At 35.1% G+C, this 19,509-nt stretch overlaps 1 protein-coding gene and 1 long non-coding RNA gene across 2 annotated transcripts; both read right to left on the reverse strand.

Moving 5' to 3' along the window:
- Positions 1-7,584: 7,584 nt before the first annotated feature.
- LOC147298172 (uncharacterized) lies at positions 7,585-8,863 on the reverse strand. Its single transcript, XR_015120062.1, has 3 exons — positions 8,518-8,863; positions 8,134-8,263; positions 7,585-7,700 (listed from the first exon to the last, which is right to left on the reverse strand). It is a non-coding gene; the product is annotated as an uncharacterized LOC147298172 (long non-coding RNA).
- A 1,032-nt stretch (positions 8,864-9,895) lies between these two features.
- Positions 9,896-12,579, reverse strand: LOC147298173 ((-)-germacrene D synthase-like). The gene is made up of 7 exons (XM_086229963.1): positions 12,463-12,579; positions 11,954-12,233; positions 11,488-11,860; positions 11,154-11,375; positions 10,791-10,929; positions 10,412-10,660; positions 9,896-10,306 (listed from the first exon to the last, which is right to left on the reverse strand). The coding sequence occupies exons 1-7, from the start codon at positions 12,577-12,579 to the stop codon at positions 10,010-10,012; spliced, it is 1,677 nt and encodes a 558-aa protein (XP_086086089.1). The 3' UTR covers positions 9,896-10,009.
- Positions 12,580-19,509: the final 6,930 nt, after the last annotated feature.

Below are 19,509 nucleotides of genomic sequence, written 5' to 3' on the forward strand. Positions count from 1 at the left end.
CTCAAGTCTGTTGGAGAAGTTTGGCTTAAGAGATTGCAAGCCTGTTTCAATCCCACTTGCCACTACAGATAAGCTACGAAAAGAAGATGGAAGCAAGGCTGCAGATGAAGGGTTATATAGGAAAATGATTGGCAGTTTACTTTACCTAACAGCAACTAGACCAGACATAATGTTTGCTTCTAGTTTGCTGGCTAGGTTTATGCATTGTCCAACCTCCAAGCATCTTGGAACTGCCAAAAGGGTACTGAGGTACATCAGTGGTACAATTGACCATGGAATTCTATACAGAAAAGGGGAATCAGCACTTCTAATTGGCTACTGTGATAGTGATTGGAGTGGTGATGAAGATGACATGAAATCAACCTCTGGTTATGCATTCTCTTTTGGCAGTGGTGTTTTCTCTTGGGCATCTGTAAAGCAACAAAGTGTAGCATTATCCACTGCAGAAGCCGAGTACATGAGTGCAGCAGAAGCCACTACTCAAGCTATCTGGTTGAGGTTTGTTTTACAAGACTTTGGTGAAGAACAAGTGGATCCAACCACTATAATGTGTGATAACACCTCTGCTATTGCAATGACAAGGAACCCTGTGTTTCATCAACGATCAAAGCACATTAAAAGGAAGTTTCATTTTATCAGAGAGGCAATGCAGGAAGGGGAGATTGATCTTCTATACTGCAAGAGTGAAGATCAAATTGCAGATAATTCACCAAGGCTTTAGCAAAGGAAAGGTTCTGTTTGTTGAGAAGTATGCTTGGAGTGAATTCAATTAAAACCTTAGAAGGGAGTGTTAGAATTAAGGATTCTAATTGAATTCCATTCTTAAGTAGCTGCTTTAATACAAGATTATGTTAGTTAATTAGTTACAAATGGTTTGTATTAATTTCTGACAGTTGGCACTGCCTTATAGGACAGATGCATGAATGGTGATGATGTGATCACAGTCACTCCACCTCATTTGCTTTGTAACCATTTTCTTGTCCTTACATGGACATGCTTTGATATAATGAAATTGTTAGTGGCTGGCTCATCTTGAGCATCACGCATAATTTGTGCTCCCTCCTTCCTCTCTTCTCCACTCCCTTTGCCTTTCTCTGTTTATCATTGCATCAGTATTCAACACTGGTGGCCTTCACAGAGATGATAAGGCAATTGGATCAAAGGGTTTTATATATTATGAACTTGGGAGTTGAGATCGAAAACCATTGAAGCTTAATTATGGGGTATTTTGCAGGACTTGAATACGGCTTAGAATGAAGGTTTCAGGCAGGTGGTAGTTGAATCTCACTCTATATTTGATGTTGGTTTGGCCAACAATGGCGTCAATGACTAGAAATTTTTTCAAGGGTCCATGTTAGAAAACATTTGTATATGGCCCTAGACCAATTGTACATAGGTTTTATATGTAATTACTTGATCTTCAAGCCTTAGGGCTTTTCTTGTACTTGTATAAATACCTTTGTGATTAATGAGAAGATTGAGCAATTAACAAAACTCACATGGTATTAGAGACATGTTATTAAATTTAGGAGCTCGACTACTAATATTATTGGCCTAAAAGACAACTACCTCAAAATATTGAGTTGCAGGCCAAAATTTAATGCCACCGCTGCATCTCTGTGGGAGATGCATATGTCTTTGTGGGAGATACACATCTGCCTCTGCGGGAGATGCATCCGCCTTTGCGGAAGATGCATCCACCGCTGCATCTATGTCTATGGGAGATGCATTTGTGTATGATGGAGATGCATTTGTGTATCAAAGGCTGGAGTGAGAATAATAGCTCTGGTTGTGAAAACATATTTTATCTAAATGTGTGTTGAACGGACCAAATGATGTGCGGCGCCGACAGCACTGGCTATGAAAATTAACGCTACTTTCTTGAACCAACTACAACAGAAAAAATTATTATTAATTGAACGATGTTGCCCTTGTTAAATATAGAGTCACTAGTGTGGCCGCATACGCATGGCTACAAAACATTTGTTAAGATAGAATACAATGGATGAAAATATCTGCAATATTGCCAATATATTTACCGAGATATTCTGCAATTTCAACCGATAATATTTATATTAGTTATAAACTATTTCGTCAACATTTCTCAAATTATTGGTATATTTCTTCGATATGGATATATGTCAACATAATTGAATAGGGTTTTTAGAATTAGAGAAGAAAAAAGGAAGACAGATGATATCAAACCAAATTCAGTCCTGATCAAAACTCATCCACTAATCCTAATTAATTAACAACAGAAAAAAAAATCTGACTCAACCTTCTTCATACGGATATGCACTAAATCGATATATCCGTCGATATATATGTATATACATAAATTTGAGTATCGACCAAATTTTCGATATTTTTATATATACTTGAGGAAAACAATGACTTTCCTATATATATATACATAAATTTGAATATCGACCAAATTTTCAATATTTTTATATATACTTGAGGAAAACAATGACTTTCCTATTATGCGAGACATAAATGCAAGAATAGTGCTTGATGTGTAACGTTTTCTCATTTCAACGTCCATCATTATAAGGCCTCCGGAAAACATGCAATTAGAGTACACAAAAACAGAAGAACCTAACAGATCGACATGGAATAAAAACACAAACCAACAGACACTCCAAACTTGGCTGTTACAATTTAATGTAACTAGTAACAGTAGCTGATGTGGTCACAGCAACCTCGTAGACTCGCAAAGGAACCTTCCTCGATCGCTTTGAAATCTTGCAAGATGAAGCGAAATTCTAATTATTCTACGTACGATAATTTCAGAAACAATAATCAAAACTTTGGTCGAAAAATTAGAATTGTTGCACGTACAGATAATTGTAAAGGTAGATCAGCCACTTCCACGTGTTGAACATCAAGCCACACACACAATCAGTTTCTGATTAACTAATCTTGTTAAGAGCTGTTGTTATTAGTTGAGTAGTGGTTAGATTGGTTTTTGGTTGTGTGCTGATCGAGTGGGCATGTGCTAGCGTAAGCTCTAAGATGGGTATATAAGTTAATCTCTATTCTTCCATATATTATTTAAGAAATGAGAAAGTCTTTTACTCCAAAATGCTGATTTTGGAAAGATTTTTCGGTGTAACCGATACACCGTCACGTGGTATAACTAATCTAACGTGTCATAATATGAGTAGATGTTATTAATATTATACCTTAAGAGAATACCCTTACACGTTGGATTGGTTACATGTTGGATTGGTGTACACCATGTGGCGGTGTATCGGTTACACATTAAAAATTCTCTTGATTTTGAGTTTTTGACTATCGCCACCTACCCTCATCCACCTTCTTAAATTAAGTACTAGTTTTGTAATAATTTCCAGATTTTAACATATATATTAAACAACTTATTCAAAGGTGCTATCTTCCAAATTTTTAAGGTTCTTCATCCAATCATTTAAAATCTTAGGTCTGCCGCACGACATAAGCATGCATTTAAAAATTGGTCTAAGTTGTTGAGAGAAATCCCACATTGAAGATGTGAGGGCCTTACTAGTGACTTATAAGAGTTTGGGCTACTCCTCTCATTGCCAATTGGTTCTGGGATAGATGCCTAGATTTCTTCATGGTATCAGAGCATGTTATCCACGTGATGCGCCTAACGGCCACACGTGCTCCCACGTCACCTAATATAAATTGTCCACGTGTTAGGCTTAAATGACGCCACACGTGCGGGGGCGTGTTGAGAGAAATCTCACATTGAAGATGTGAGGGCCTTGCTAGTGGCTTATAAAGGTTTGGACTACTCTTCTCATTGCCAATTGGTTTTGGGATGGATGCTTAGATTTCTTCATCAGTGAGGGGCCATATGATTTTGTGATAAATATTTTAAAAGTACATGAAAAAGAAAGTAGCAATGAGAGTCCATGCTTGATGCACCATGCTTAAGTTGTCCTGCCATACCTAATCGTCCTAGGTTTAGGCTATCCTAATATAAAATTGTGAAAATGTCATTTTTTACGCTTTAAAAGCAATGGTAGTGTGTATAAATTCAATTATTCAAACTCTTACAAAACTAATCAGTCTTTGTTGTGCTATCATGGTGATCTTACTGTTGAAGTTGTGTGGCTTGATACAAGTCATGGATGTGAATGTAACTAGTCTCATATTGAGAAAATAACTTAATAATCTACAATATATAAGTAATTGGAATTCACTACCAATAGCACTGAGACAACATTTTGAGATAAAACCTCATACCTGCAGAGATATACTGGGCCTCATTTTATCCATATGGTGAACCTAGGTGATCAAGTGGGGGATCATAATTTCCTAGCAGGAGCTATATTAATAGTTGCTAGTCCGAGTCACGACAACTTCTGAAACTAACAGTTTAATTCAGCCACAACTATAGTTTAGTAACGGAATATAAATTTGTCACTAAAATCTACATTTAGTGACAGCTTGTGATTAAATATAATATTAGTTACAACGTTTATCTTATAATTAAAGAACCTGTGACTAAAGTCTCTCTGTTTGGTTTGCGGAAGGAGTTATTTGGAATTATGATACACATGCCCATTTCAAGAGGATGTGAATGAAAAATTTCAGAGATGTCCATGTGTTAAGCCTTAGGCCTAGTTAGTGGTGTAAGAAGTCAATTAGTTTTACTGTTATCATGAGTTAGTATATAATATTGTACTCTCTCTCTCTCTGTATGACTCATTAGAAGCAATGTAGTCTCTCATTCTCTTTTTTTTATTTTTTAGAAAACAACATTGCATTAAAACTGACAAAAAGACAAAGAAAATACAAAATTATGACAAGAATCCTTACAACAATAGGGCCAAAAAGCTAAGTGCTTACAACGAAATAAGAGCCTTATCTCGTAACGTGGGCATCGAGTAGACACTACAACCGCCAAATGAAGCCAGCGAAATATCGTAGAAATTAGCAAACTAGTCGCGTTTGGGTCCACAATTTAACATCTCTAAATCAAGTCTGACAGTAGCCCAAAGTGGCGGATCGGGCAGTAGTAACCGGTCCTACCAGCGAGCATATCCCTACACTGTATGATGAGAACCATAGCCAAACTGGAAGAAAGAGCTTCAGGGAGCAACTAATTAAGTGTCACTAAAGCAGGGTCCGACGCTGCACAACGCGCAGATAGCGCACAACACCACAGACAGACCAAACTAAAATGATCGGAAAAGTTCTCCTTTATTGAGATGAAAAAACTCTCACATAAAGAGATGACAAAACTCTTACAAAGAGGGAAGAGAGTATCCCATAAGCGAAGAAGAAAAAGAGAAGGAAGAGGTGGGAGTAGGAGCGGTGGGTCTATGAGGAACACAGGAGCCACTACCCCCACCGCTCACTACTACAAAATAGCAATCAGACGACGGATTTTAACCGTTGTGTGAGTTTCTAATTTACCGTCGTCTAATCGACTGATGTCTATTCATACCTCAATAGACAACGGATAAAAACCGTTGTCCTGGTGCACCTACACAACGGTTATAGATGTATCACCGTTGTATATACAACCTTTAAAATCAATGATTTAGAGGATACCGTTGTTGAGTACCAATTTAAACATCGGTTTATAGTTAAGAACCGATGTGTAGAGATATGTTAAACAACGGTTACGTTAAGTAAAGAATTGGTTTTACAACTATTTTAGGTAGAAACACGAGGTGAAATAGTCATTAAAACAACGGTGTATTGTTAAAAACCGTTGTGTAAGCTATTGGAAAATAAGTGTATTGCCATGTCTATAGGTTTTTCAAACTACGGTGTTTATATGAAACCGTTGTATTAATGCATTAAGAAAATTTAATATTAACCATATAACCGTTGTATATACTTATTTGGTACATCGATTTTGGGTTAGAAACTATTGTATGAAGGCACTTAGCACAATGGCTTTTTGAGATTTGTGTGGTATGCTTAAGAATTAGACAATGGTTTATGATATTGAACCATTGTAAGTCAAGGGCACAGACCACGCTTTTGATCGAAAAACTGTTGTGTAATGTGCCTGTTTACATCTATTTTTAGAAACTCCCAATTGTCTTTGACTACAATGCAATTATGAACAAACAATGCACAGTCTGATTGATGAGATAGGTTGTTTTGGTACAACCATTAATTGTTCCAAATTGATTCCCTTCATAATTAACATTCCTAATAAATTATACATTTACAAAATACCAATTAACAATAATAAAGGATTGGAATTTCTAAAGTACCAAATAATATAAGATATTTGAAGGTAGTAATTGTATATATGTACCTTGCTCCCTTAACCCAATTTCATTCACAAAACCAGCCATATATGCCATTAACAAAAACCCTCCATATATACCTTTCCAAAAAACTAGGCATCAATCTAATTAATCAACCTAATTGCTGCCATATATATATATCAAAATATTATCCAGCAGCTAGCCTATCAATCATCCCAAGCTAATCTAGCAAAGTAATCAATATATCATATATACCCTAAGCTAGTCTAGCTAAACATATGGCCTACGTAAAAAAGGTGTCATGCAAAAATCCAACCAGAAATGTCTACATAAACTGGCCCACGAAGTTTGCCCATTCAGCCCGGACTTCATCGATATCTTCTTGGGTATAAGTGTTGTCCTGCCTTCGTTCCCACTGAAACAAGGCAAAGATGAAGTACTAATTAAAAATAAAATTCAACCAAAAATACAAACAGTCCAGCAGAAAGAAAAAAAATAAAGAACATGCGCGCCCCTAAGTAGGTGTATTGAAAAACATAGGCATGCAAGAGAAGAATATGCCCCTGTCAGGTTTCAACATCCAGTAGCAAGCATATATATATATAGTTAGCATCCACAAGATAAAATAGGGGCCTATATCCAGAATCAAGCTCCAATATATTAACACAAGTGATCATCAAACATGGGCCAATATAACCTGTCCACTTCCACAATTTTGAAAGAATCCACCAAGTATTCCCAATCTGCACCCACAACAGACTCCCCCAACTAATTTGTTTCCTTTTATTCCTTTACTACATTTCCAAACTTTCAGCCACAAAACAAATTAAAGCATTATAAATTGCAACAATACATTAACTTCTTTCTCAAGATTCAAATACCCATTTATAAATGCCCAGCAAGGTCTAAACAATTTATAAGTCATTTTGACATGATATTATATAGCTCCTAAGAGTACCAAGGGTTCAAAATGTCCAAGTAAAAGACAATTATCATATCACTGCTCATACCAAAAACATGACCAACATAATGTCAGGTTGGCTGACTAATTCATACCTTATTCACAAAAGCTAAGCCCTCATCTTTAATTATTTCCTTCATAAAACGCATAACAAAATAACCACACTCCTTGTCACTTGGTTGTTGAGGAATGCCCTAAATACAAATAAACATTAATTAGAATGAGCACATATACAGTTCATTTAGCAATCTGTTATTTGATGCTTAAGGGCAAAGTCACAGGGAATATAAGGGCAAGTGAAAAACATAGTCACAAGGAATATAAAGGCAAGTGAAAAATATAATCCAATTAAAACTATTAAAAGTGGAGTAATTACTTCAAACAAAATCGTACTTTGACTCACAACGCACCTGTCCTCCAGATGGAGATTGAAAGTTGGCACAAACATATATTGAAAGTTATTTGACCCCACAGTTTAGACCACACCACCTCCACCAGTGTGCTTGTTTCATTCTTCACTACAGCATAATTGTAAAATCATGAAAAGTTTTTCACAAATTGTAATTTCTGAAAAATATACATTTAGAGATTGTTGATTTGTTTGCACAAACCATTACATTTTACACTAAAAAGGGATATTTCTCAATAAGAACATGCATGTGATTAGGTTGAGTTGGGATGTTAGACGTGAACCTATATTCTAGAAAATGATCAACCTCACTCTTATATCATCAACCAAACAGAGAACTCATAAATTAAAAGCATGTATATAAACTGATTTCATATGTACCAAAACTAATGAATCTCAAATAGAGAAAACCTAATTCGATCTTATAGAAGAATATGAAACTAAAAAACACCACATATATATAACAAATACTAGTGAGAGAATGACTAAAAAGGCAAACCACAGAAAACCAGGAAAAAAATATACATCTTTTTTTGCTTTACCTAAGCTGGTGGCTCAGTGGTGAGTCAGGTGGGAGGATGGGCTGCACAAAACACATAAAAATATACATCTTTCTCTGCGCTTGCGTTTTAACTATTCATTACATAACAAGTATCAATTGGCTATTCTTCCCTGCAAGGCCAGTTAGAGACAAATATCAATTGACTATAATTCCCTACAAGGCCAATTGGATCGAGTACACAAAGCAGACTTTCCCCCTGATTATATATATAAATTCTTTGAAAATAGTGGGAACTAAGAAATGCAGAACTAATAGTCCATAAACCACAAGAAATATAACTAGGAGAAATCATGTTGCATTTTAACAAAATTTCAATCTTGCTTCCAATCTTGCCAAAAATTTCAAACACTAACCAAAAATATACCTGGAATTTGAAAAACCCTAAACTGATCTTGCTTCCAATCTTGCCATAAATTTCAAACCCTAACCAAACTGATGTGCGAAGATGATGAACGCGGAGTGCTTCTTCAGTTGATTTGTGAAGATCGATGGACGACTTCGATCAGAGACGCTCTTTTAAGACGATTTGGACTGTGAAGATCGAGGGACTGAGTTAGAGGGACAGAGATGAGCAATGAGGAATGGGCTAAGATCGAGGGACCATCTGAGTAAGAGGGACAGGGATGGGCAATCGAGGAATGGGCTAAAATCGATGAGGACGGTGAAAATCTTAGAGCTAAGATCTGAGAGTTGTGAGGATGGAGATGGAGTTTGAATGTGGATGTGATGTGAGTGTCTGAAAGTAGGCAAAGTGAAGTCAGAGGGCTTAGACCCAAAAAACTTAAGGCGCGCGAGGATTTTTTCATTAAAGAGGGCGTGCGCTTTGGAAAATACAAAGATCCGCAAATTTTTTATTTTTGTGTAACTTACCCAATACAACGGTTTTGCCTAGAACTATTGTGTTTAATAATTTAGAAAAACCATCATACAAAATAGCATTGGATATGATAACTTAGTATAACGGTTTCTTAAAAACCGTTGTGTAATAAATTAAGATAACGGACAAAATAAGAACCGTTGTCTATTCACCGTTGTTTATTTATATAATTGTAGTAGTGGCTGGAAATACTTGGCTGAGAATCTCATTCTCTCGCTTAGTTCTCTCTCTGGCCATGAATGTTAATTAACACCATGCACAGAACTAAATTAATGGGAATCTCCCCACGTAAATAACTGTGTATGTAAATTGAAAGCAACAACAATTAAAACCAATTTGAAAAACTTCAATATTAACTTATTTACCAAAATTATCAAAATTAATAGTGACAAATTAACGGTGGTAGTGTGTCTAAATAAATGCACTCCAAAAATTACACCAAACCGTAAAAAGTTCATGTTTTGTTTAATAATATAGATATTATAGATAGTACGGATCGCGTTAGTCGTTGCTCTACCTTTATATTGTCTGCAGTTTATGCATTTTAGAAAATATCAACTACAAGAATGTTTCAAAGCTCTCAATAATGCCACATCAGCAAAATTCGTTCTAAGCAAAATTCACCGTTGGGTTGCTATTTGGCAGATGAACTTGGTGATTTGGAATTGGGTGTCTCCTGATTTCTTTATTAACATATAACAGAAGTTAACATTTCCACTATAGTTTGTATTATTGATCAACCTGATATAAATTGTAAAACTCAATATATATATATATATATATAATAGTGATAAAACCTATAATACAAGGAGATTTGTTTAAATATAGCCCACCAAATACAAATTCTTTTATTTATAGCTAGTAATAAGAAAAATAAAATTCACCAATCCAGACTACTTTCCCACACACTTTGAAAGGACTTGCTGCGAGGCCGTATTTGTATAAGAAACGAAGGAAGTAAGTTGTAATTTATAAAGGCTTAGAGAGGCACAGGTTCCAGGAGTACAGAAACTATGAAATCCTTAAGCACTTTTGAATCATGAGTACTGTAGCCATCTTCATACTTGTAAACAACATCCATGGCACGTGCGAAATTGATAATTCGAGTTAGGAGGGGCATCGGGACAGCGGTAGGGCGCATGCACGCTTCGTTTATGTCCTTCCAAGCATCATTCACTTGTCCGCGAAATTCTCTTATTGCTTCTTCTTCTGTGGCACCATATTGTTTCATGTAGCAGTCTACAGCTGAGGCAACATGTCCTCTCTCTTGCTCAAACTACATAATCAAACATGAAATGAAGGTTAATTAAACATCATTAATTTCATAATTAATTAATATTTGGTTTACATAATTATAGTAGTGTTATAATTAATTAAATACCTTGCGGGACACTATGTCATCCATGAGTCTGCAAATTGCTGATGCAGCCTTCACAACCTGGGGGTCACTCAACAACCACTCAAAGGAGTCTTCTGTGACAACATCTCCCATTCCTACAAAGGATGTGGTTATTGCCAAAGGGTACCCATTTGTCACAAGTGATAGGGGCATGTACTCTTCCAGTGTTGGTACATGTTTCTGGTGGAACCATTTGGCTTCATCGTGGTAAGCTCTCACTTGTCTTTTCATCTAAGACACAAATTAAGCCAATGAATCATTTTTAATCATTACGTACTTCTAAGCTTGATAATAAATTAATTAAAAATGTCACTTAGTACAAAATAATTGAAAATTACATAGACTCAAAACTGAGGCTTACTGATTCTCTCGCATAATGGATGCGATATGATTTTCCCTCGTTTGCAAGCTTTTCCTCAATTTCACGGTAAACATTCAACAATGTTTGATAACAGACTTTCATATACTCTGGCAGTTGATCCATGGCGGAGATGTCCCACCTAATCATCAAAATAATGAACTAGACTATGTCAAGTTACTTGATCAATTAATTAGCAGAAAAATTTCAATAAGGTTTGAGAAGGATTATCAATGATGGGTATATATAGAGAAATTCACATGGTTGAAGAAGATTCGCACTTAATCTTTGTGTGAATGCGTATAAGATGACGTGATAATACTAACTGACTGCATCATAGTAGAATATAGGGTACAAATTTCAAACCTGTCAACAGCTTCAGTAAAAAGCTCTAGTTCTTCAGGTGTGCCATAAACATCATAAATGTCATCAATGATGGATATCATTGAAATAATTTTGGATGCTGTAATCCTAGCAAAGGAGTATTCGGCCTGAAAGTAGACTGACAAAGGCCAACAGAAGTAGAGCTCAACCACTTTGTCTCTTGCAAAAGGTAGCGTGTTTTTCACATCCAAGTCGCACCACCACCTGTTCAATTGCATAATAAACAAGTTGAATTAGAGGTTTTCTTTAATTAATTTTCAGTAATGTAAATAACTCTAACAAGACTGATCGAGTGTGATATGGTTTAATAAGTAACCTTGTAATCTCACTTAGTTCCTTCTGATGGAGTTTCTGTAGAAGGTTGAAATCCAACTTTGCAAAAGTTAGGAGAGTTTGGTCATGTGAATTGCACTCCTCGTAGATAGACATGTAGTACCTAGCTTCAACCCTTGGTAAGCCCTTTCGAAGTGGCTGATGTAAGGCATGGCTTACTTGTTTTGAAAGTGAGGGGCTTAAATGTTTTACTGCAGACTCGAGATGAGTGGTAGTGAAGGTTAGTGCTTCAACTAGTATATTCTCTCCGTGCATAATAAAATGTGTAGCTTCATACAAGCTTAACAATCCAACTACATCATTCACAAGTGATTCCTTGAATTTCCCATCATTGTCCTTGAACTTCTTGAATATGTCTGCATGACAAGCCAATCCATTACATGATGATGAGCACAATTACATTTGAAGCATTTATAAAATATATTATGACCGCTGAGGAGAGGACTTACCGCATGAAATCTTGTAACCTTGTTGCCTAAGTAATCGAAAAAGAAGAGCAGTAGTATAAAGGTCGTCGTCACTTTCTAAATCATCACAGTCATCAGAAGAGTTGTGAATTTGCTGCAAAATTTCATCAATCTCATCTTGAAAATGGTAGGACACCCCTAAGCGCTGAATGTTATCAATCAACACCAACTTTTGTGAAGCCTTTATAACTGGAGCCATTATCATGATCTTCACTTCTTCCTTCAGTTCTTGGACTTGTCGCTCAATTTCAGTATCTATTTCCTGTTTAGGCAAATTGGAAGACAAATAATAAATCAGTAGCAAAATTTCGGGAACTCCCAAGTAGAAGTCCTATCATTTCAATTTTATGTGGTATAAATTTAAACGGTATATCCCAAATAAATCCTTATATATTCTGAAATCAAATTAATCAAATGGCCGGACCAAATGGTGCTGCTCAGCTGTAATAGCTATGAATAACTAGGTCGAAGAATTGATCAATAAAACTTACCATGGTAGCATATTGCAGAAAATGGTCTCCCCAAATGCTGGGAGGATAATTTGCTGAAGGTCGATTAACAATATCAGGAGTGGCACTGCCATTTGTGGTTTGAGCTTGAGCAGACATTTTTTTCCTAAATCCAAGGCTGAAACTTGTACTGGAATGTCTTATTGCTTTATATCAAGGGCTGGAGTGAGAAGAATAGCTCTGATTGTTTGCTATTTATAGTGAAATAGCTACGTACTGTAGTGAAAGCACTGAATAAAAAAAAAAAAAAAAAATCAACTCTACTCTACTTTCTTGACCCAATTAATAGGCAAAAACAATATATATTCCCTTGTGATCTTTACGCACACTTTCCCAGCAGCATGCATGTCGACGAATAAAACAAAACCTTAGGAATTGCAAGATAAGTATTGTTTTTTTTTGGCCAAACCAGATAAATATTGTTAAGTAATGTAGATTTACAATGGTGTTAGAGGTATCAACCCTGCATACTTTATAAATATCAACTGATATTGGAGTTTGTAATTTATTTTTATGACCTCATTTATTTAAAGTAGATAAAAATTTGACATATCATCTGTTATATCAATTAGATCAATAAATTAAAATACAAAATAGTAATAGAATTAGAACACCCAACTGAAAACCAATTGGCAATGGATAGAGAGGTCCAAGACTTATAAGCACATATACTAAGCTCTAGTTTTCCGCTGTGGGACATTGCTCCACATTACTCTCAACACGCCCCCGCACGTGTGGCGATATTTTGAGCCTTACACGTGAAGAAATTGTATTGGGTGACGTGGGAGCACGTGTGGCCGTTAGGTCTTACACGCGGATAGCCAAGCTCTGATACCATGATAGAATTAGAGCATCCAACCCAAAATCAATTGGCAATGTGTGGAGAGATCCAAGACTTATAAGCACATATGCTAAGCTCTAGTTTTCCGATGTGGGACATTGCTCCACATTATTCTCAACAAATAGTGCCTTTAATATTTTTAGAAAAATTAATCATCTGAACAGTATCCTCATTTCTTTTCTCACTATTTATGTTCCTATCCCCACTAAGTCAAGAAACGAACCATGATTAATATTTAAATTTTCAAATCTGTTGTGATACGTTATCTTCTTCTTCAATTTTGACATAACATTAATAACAATTTTTCTGTTTGCAAAGAAAGTTGTAATAGAAAGATAGAGATATAGCTAAAAATTTTTATTATAGTTATAAAAATATACATGAATGCTACACATACCTCCTTTCTATATCATATTCATAAACCACGTACCTTATATGAGTTATATTAGCTATTTTCTTTTCTATCTTTTTCCTTCAATTTTTTTTTTTCATTCTGATTAATTCTATAATGTATCTTATGATTAATTTGAAAATTTTGATTTATAAATCACTTTTTAAAGATCATCTTTATATAAAATCAACCAAATCAAAATTGTTTAATCATGCAACGGTTATCAAATAAATAAACGATAAATCTAGCTAATTGTTACAAAAATCATTTATTTATCTGACTACGATTATGATCTCTTCATTACTTATTTTAGTTAACTGATTTTTTATTTGTTTGATATTTACGAGGATACACTTTAAAATTTAATTTAGAAAATAAATATTTTTAATCATGATATTACATTGCAGAATAATAATGTAAAAAAAAAGAATGTAGTTACCATGCATTTCTCAAACTATATTATATTGCGAGTTCATTTTGGCATAACTGTCCCATCCAGTGCACCCACTCAAACTTGATCAATGTCAAGCAGCCAATTAATATCCTGATATCCGTCAGACCAGAAGAAACATCTGTTTCGGATGAGTCAAATGAGGCAACCCAACCCCCTTGACTATCTACGTATATACTCTTTTGTCCAAAAAATATATATTTACTCTTTTAGCCTAAAAAAAAAAAAAAAAAACCTTCAACTAAGTTCTGCTCTATATTTCGATCAAAGTACAGCACTATATTTACTTATTTTTTTAATAAAGAGGAAACCTGTGATTTGATGCAGATAGAGTTGGAATACACAGCTTAATTCAACAAGCCAAATAGACAAATTATCCATTCAAAAGCTTACACCTGCATACAAATTAAGAAGAGCATGTTGTGCAAGCCACCGTCGGCTAAAACTGCAGCTATATTTAACTATAATAAGTGCAAATGTGCAATATGTTTATCTAATATTATATCTTAAATAAAGTGCCGCATACCCAGGTGGTCAAAAGGGCCAAGTTTTGGGACAATTAATTATACCCGCCGTGGAATGCTGGTTACCCAAGTGCCAAATTAAATGACCACAGTGACATAATGTCAAATTAAATAATTCACTAAATAACAATTAAGTTAGGATCTAGGTTCCAACTAAGTCACGATTCATTAGGATTATTAAACTATTTCTTACGTTAGACATGGCCAAGTGGTACTCAAATATGTCTTTCGTTGTTTGCTTCGAATGCAGGCTTATGAACTCACTCGTTCAATACCACTGACTTGAATTGCCAAAATAATCAAAGCACAGGTAATTTCGTCCAGTAATATGTCAAAAGAGAACAGTAAATGGAAGAACTTATGTCCAATTAACTATATAAAAAAGAATTTGACCGAAAGAAAAACTGTATAAAAAGAAGCCTCACGGAAATGTGTTCCAGTAAGTCATCACATACAGAGAATACTGGAGCCATATTACATATATAGTTAATTGTTATTTACAGAGAAAATTGGTGATAATCGATGAATGGTGTCCGCCAGATCTTTCAAGTCAAAGCTGAGCGGCAATGTTTGAAGGAAATAAAAATCTTCCAATTCACCATATATAGCATGTGGGTGGGGGTAGGCGGCGATAGTCCGTCATTTTGTCTGGGCATGCAATTCTAATTTTTGGACCAAAGCTCTGATTTTTGGAATGTGCAAGTGATTGATCATTCAGAGTCTGTGACTTCAACGTGGAATGTAAGATATCGACTACTCAAGTAGTCAAGAATGACTGAGTGGGACTTAATCAAGTTTTTTTTTGTTTTTTTGGCTCGAAGACTTAGTCAAGTATTTTCTCTTTTTTTTTTTTTGGGTCGAAGACCTACTCAAGTATGATTGTAATGGACCATTGTCTTGTCAAAGAAATATGTCTTTTTTTTTTTTTTTAAGGTATAGGCAAGAAATAAAATTTCGGGTTTTGAGGAAATTTCGAGCATTTTTAAATTTCGATAAAAATCAGATGAAAACGACGAAAATTGCTATTAAAATACAGAAATTTTGAATAAAACTTTACCATATATTTATTTAACATATTATCTACTACATTGATAAAAAACATTGAAAAAGCCAAATTATATGGTAGATTTCATGTGATATGTGATGAATATAATGTGCGCTGGAGGCAATACTGTAAAAAAAATGCTTCACTAATTAATAATTACATAATGAAATTACACGAATAAATCACTAATGTGGCAACGAGAAGTAGCAAGCTTACTCAAAGAGACTTGGAACTGCTCTTCAATAGTCAAATTGAGCCGAATTAAGTTAAAAGAGAACCAACTCGGTGGCAGCAGCGGCGACAACATTTTACCTAAAATTTCAATTTCACAAATTCTCGAAATTAGAACATTAAACATTAAGGGAATGAAACTCTATGGTGAGAGGATACATTTCTTTTTCATAATTTTTGTTTACAACTAAACGAAACACGAAAATGGCCCAATCAAACCCCAAATAAAATCTCAAACTTTTTTTTTCTTTCCAATTGCTTAAAAACTTCAAATCTCTATCAACCCTAAAATTTTTTTTTTCTCTTTTTTTTTCTTTTCTTTTCTCTTTTTTTTTTTCTTTCCTTTTCCTCTTCTTCCCCCGTGACTTCCAGTGGCCTTCATTTTCTTCTTGTGGTCTTCCTCTTTTTTCTTTCCTTTTTCTTTTCTTCCCCTTTCACTTCCAGTTTTTCTTCTCCTAATCCTAGTCCCTCACTCCCTCCTCCCTTCCTAATCTCTCTCTTCCTTTTCCCTCTCCCTCTCCCTCCCCCGATCTCCTTCTTTTCCTCCTCTTCCTCCCCGGATCTCTTCTTTCCCTCCGACGATGGCGCACCGCTGTAGCTTCCTCTCCGATCTCTTCTCTTCCTCCGACGACGGTGCTCTGCCACTGCCTCCCTTCTCCCTCAGGTCTCTGCCTCCCCGTTGTCCCTTCGGTCTCTACATCGAAAATTTTGTCAAAATTTCGAGGATTTCAGGAAATTTGGGCGAAGTTTTTCGAAATTAATTTGGTATGGTGTTAAAATTTTCATATCCCTAAAAAACGAAATTTTACTCCTTACGTATAGGGTACGAATTCACCTCATACATTCATAGGGTATACAATGAAGTTTGTGGAGGCTGCATGTTAGGTTTTAACTCTGAGATTTGGGAAGCCCAAAATCTCAGAATTAAAACTTAATATAAAGTCGAAAAATCAGGGTTTGAGGAAAAAGTAAAAATACACTACCAAACACTCGAAAATGGTTACCAAGTGCTTAGCGCTTAGTATGTGTGAAACAAATAGAAATTAATTGTCACACCCCGAACCTCGGGTATGCAACAGAAGCACCTATCTTGGATGCTCCAAGAGATTAATACTACTAAATTAAGTATTAATCCCCCAAGATACTCAAGGCGAGTTAAGCCTTTTGGATTTAATATGGATTGGATCAGAAATAATAAATAACGAAAAGCTTGTGAAATAAAAATAAAACTTCTTTATAAAACCAACCTCCAAGGTTACGGTAGTTCATTACAACCTTGAAAATTACATAATTTCGAAATAAATAACAAGCATAGAATAAAGGTTTCAAAACTACATAAATGTAAAATCAAAGTAAATAACTCAAACTCATCTCCAAACAATAGAGGAAAATCATTTAAAATATACTCGATACGAAAAAACAATTAAATCACATCACCACTTAAATCCAAGAAGTTGAAAAGTCTCAAGATCCTTCTTTGCTCGACCCTCGTCCAAATTCGTCTCTTTACCATGTTCGTACCTATAAAAACATCCAATAAACAAGGAATACAAAAACAATGTAGGGGTAAGCATCTTATACAATCATAGCTTCCCCTCAAAGGACCCTGCTAGGTTTGAAAACCACAAAACATTTCCCAGTGAAAAACATAATGTAAATCATTTTTCGTCGGATTATTAAATCATCCAAAACAGGTTTTTCAAAACCTTTCCTTTGAAATCCTTTCAAAATATTTATGACTCGACTGTAAAGCAATATGATGAGAAAAATGCAAATCCATAACAAATCATTCATACATGATAGTCGATACACAATGATACAACTATGGCCATCTATTAAAAGAAATAGTATCCATATTGAGAGTGTCGTGGTAAACAGAAATATGAATTCATAATTGAGATACTGTATCACTGCCATATGATCAATCATGGATCTTCGCTTTGTACAAGTACACGAAGCCATGTGTTGGCTTGGCTAAACTATGCTTCTCATAATGTACTGATCAATTCTTCTAATAGGTTTAGGGGCATGAACTCAAGGTCACGTACAACGTTACCTCAACTCTCAAACCAATCATACAAACATAATAATCATAGCATGTTATAATAATTTAAAAATACAAATACACACAAAGTCCATAATTAGGAATGTTGGATAAATCTCCATACCTGGAACCCAATACTCTTCACATATTATTTTACATAGTCTATGCATCCCTATATATCTCGAATCTATCGCTCTATTGTCACGTCACAAAGAAATATTTCGGTAACTGGTGTTTCTAGTGTCCGACAATACAACAACTTAGTCAAAAGTTAAGTTAAACACAATCTCATTATGACTCATCCTTTTAGGTCACACGTCTCTAAAGCCTCTAATCCTAAGTGGACAAAACTCTACTCTTTAGGGTTTCTAAGTTTCAAATTTTATTTTAAAGTTAAACCACTTGACTAATTGCTTTAATTCAAAGCAATTCCACAAATTAATTTAGGTTAGAATAAATCAAACTTAAGTATTATCCAAGTATTTAATTAATTAGTATTTCTCTAAAATATTCTACTAATTAATCAAGTTTGAATAATAGTTAAATCCAACTTAATCTCTACAATAGAAACTTGCTAAACCTAACAAGTTATTAGCCTTAAGTTAAATTTCCAAATTAAGGTTACAATTAATCATGTTTAACTAACCAAATAAATTAAGCAATTAAATCTCCAAAATAAACTTAGGCATACTTAATAAATAAATAAATTCTACTTAGTTAATCTAAACATGAAAGCCAATATTAAAACCTAAGAAAAATAAATAAAGCAGAAATAATAAAATACTTACTTGGTTGTAGACCTCCAAAGTTAGACTCCAATTCTCGGAACTCCTCCTCCTTGGCAAGCTCTCCAAAGAAAACTTTTAAACTATGAAAATTTTCTTCCCTTTTGGTATGTCTTTTCTTAGAGAAACTCTCAAATAACCAAGAAGTGAGTAACTCTAACTTCACTTAGTGGTGCAAGTGAAAATGAGGTACAAGGGTCTTTATTTAAAGGCACAAGGGGTGGGACGAAGTTATAAGTTTTCAATATGAGACAAAATGCACTAACAAGAGAGAATTCCGAACTAGATCTGGCGGGTAAACGGGTTGAAAATACGGATTTTATGTGAGATAAAATAGGTATGAAATCGGGTATTTGGACGAAACCGGTTAGGGTTATTTGGGTTGGCAAGCGGGTCAAAATCACCAATTTGATTGTAACAGGGTCAACCCCGATCGAAATGAGTGGCCCAGATTGAAGCTCTTTTAATGAGCTCGGACGGTCATGATTAAGAGACGCGAGAAAGATCCGGTGTGATCCAGCGCATCTCATCTTTGTGCGCTCGCCACGTCATTGTCCACTGGTGTCTCGTCAGCTCACTGGGCCAATGGAAGCGCACCGCGTGGTGTGCTATCAACCCAGTTAGCAACCTTTTTCATTTATTGTGTTTTTTTGATTTTTTGTTTTTTTAATTTCTTCAATTTCATAAATTCACCAAAAATAGCTCGGGACTTCAAAT

Source organism: Dryas octopetala, chromosome 1 (assembly GCF_963921425.1).
Source record: "Dryas octopetala chromosome 1, drDryOcto1.1, whole genome shotgun sequence".
Taxonomy (NCBI): domain Eukaryota; kingdom Viridiplantae; phylum Streptophyta; class Magnoliopsida; order Rosales; family Rosaceae; genus Dryas; species Dryas octopetala.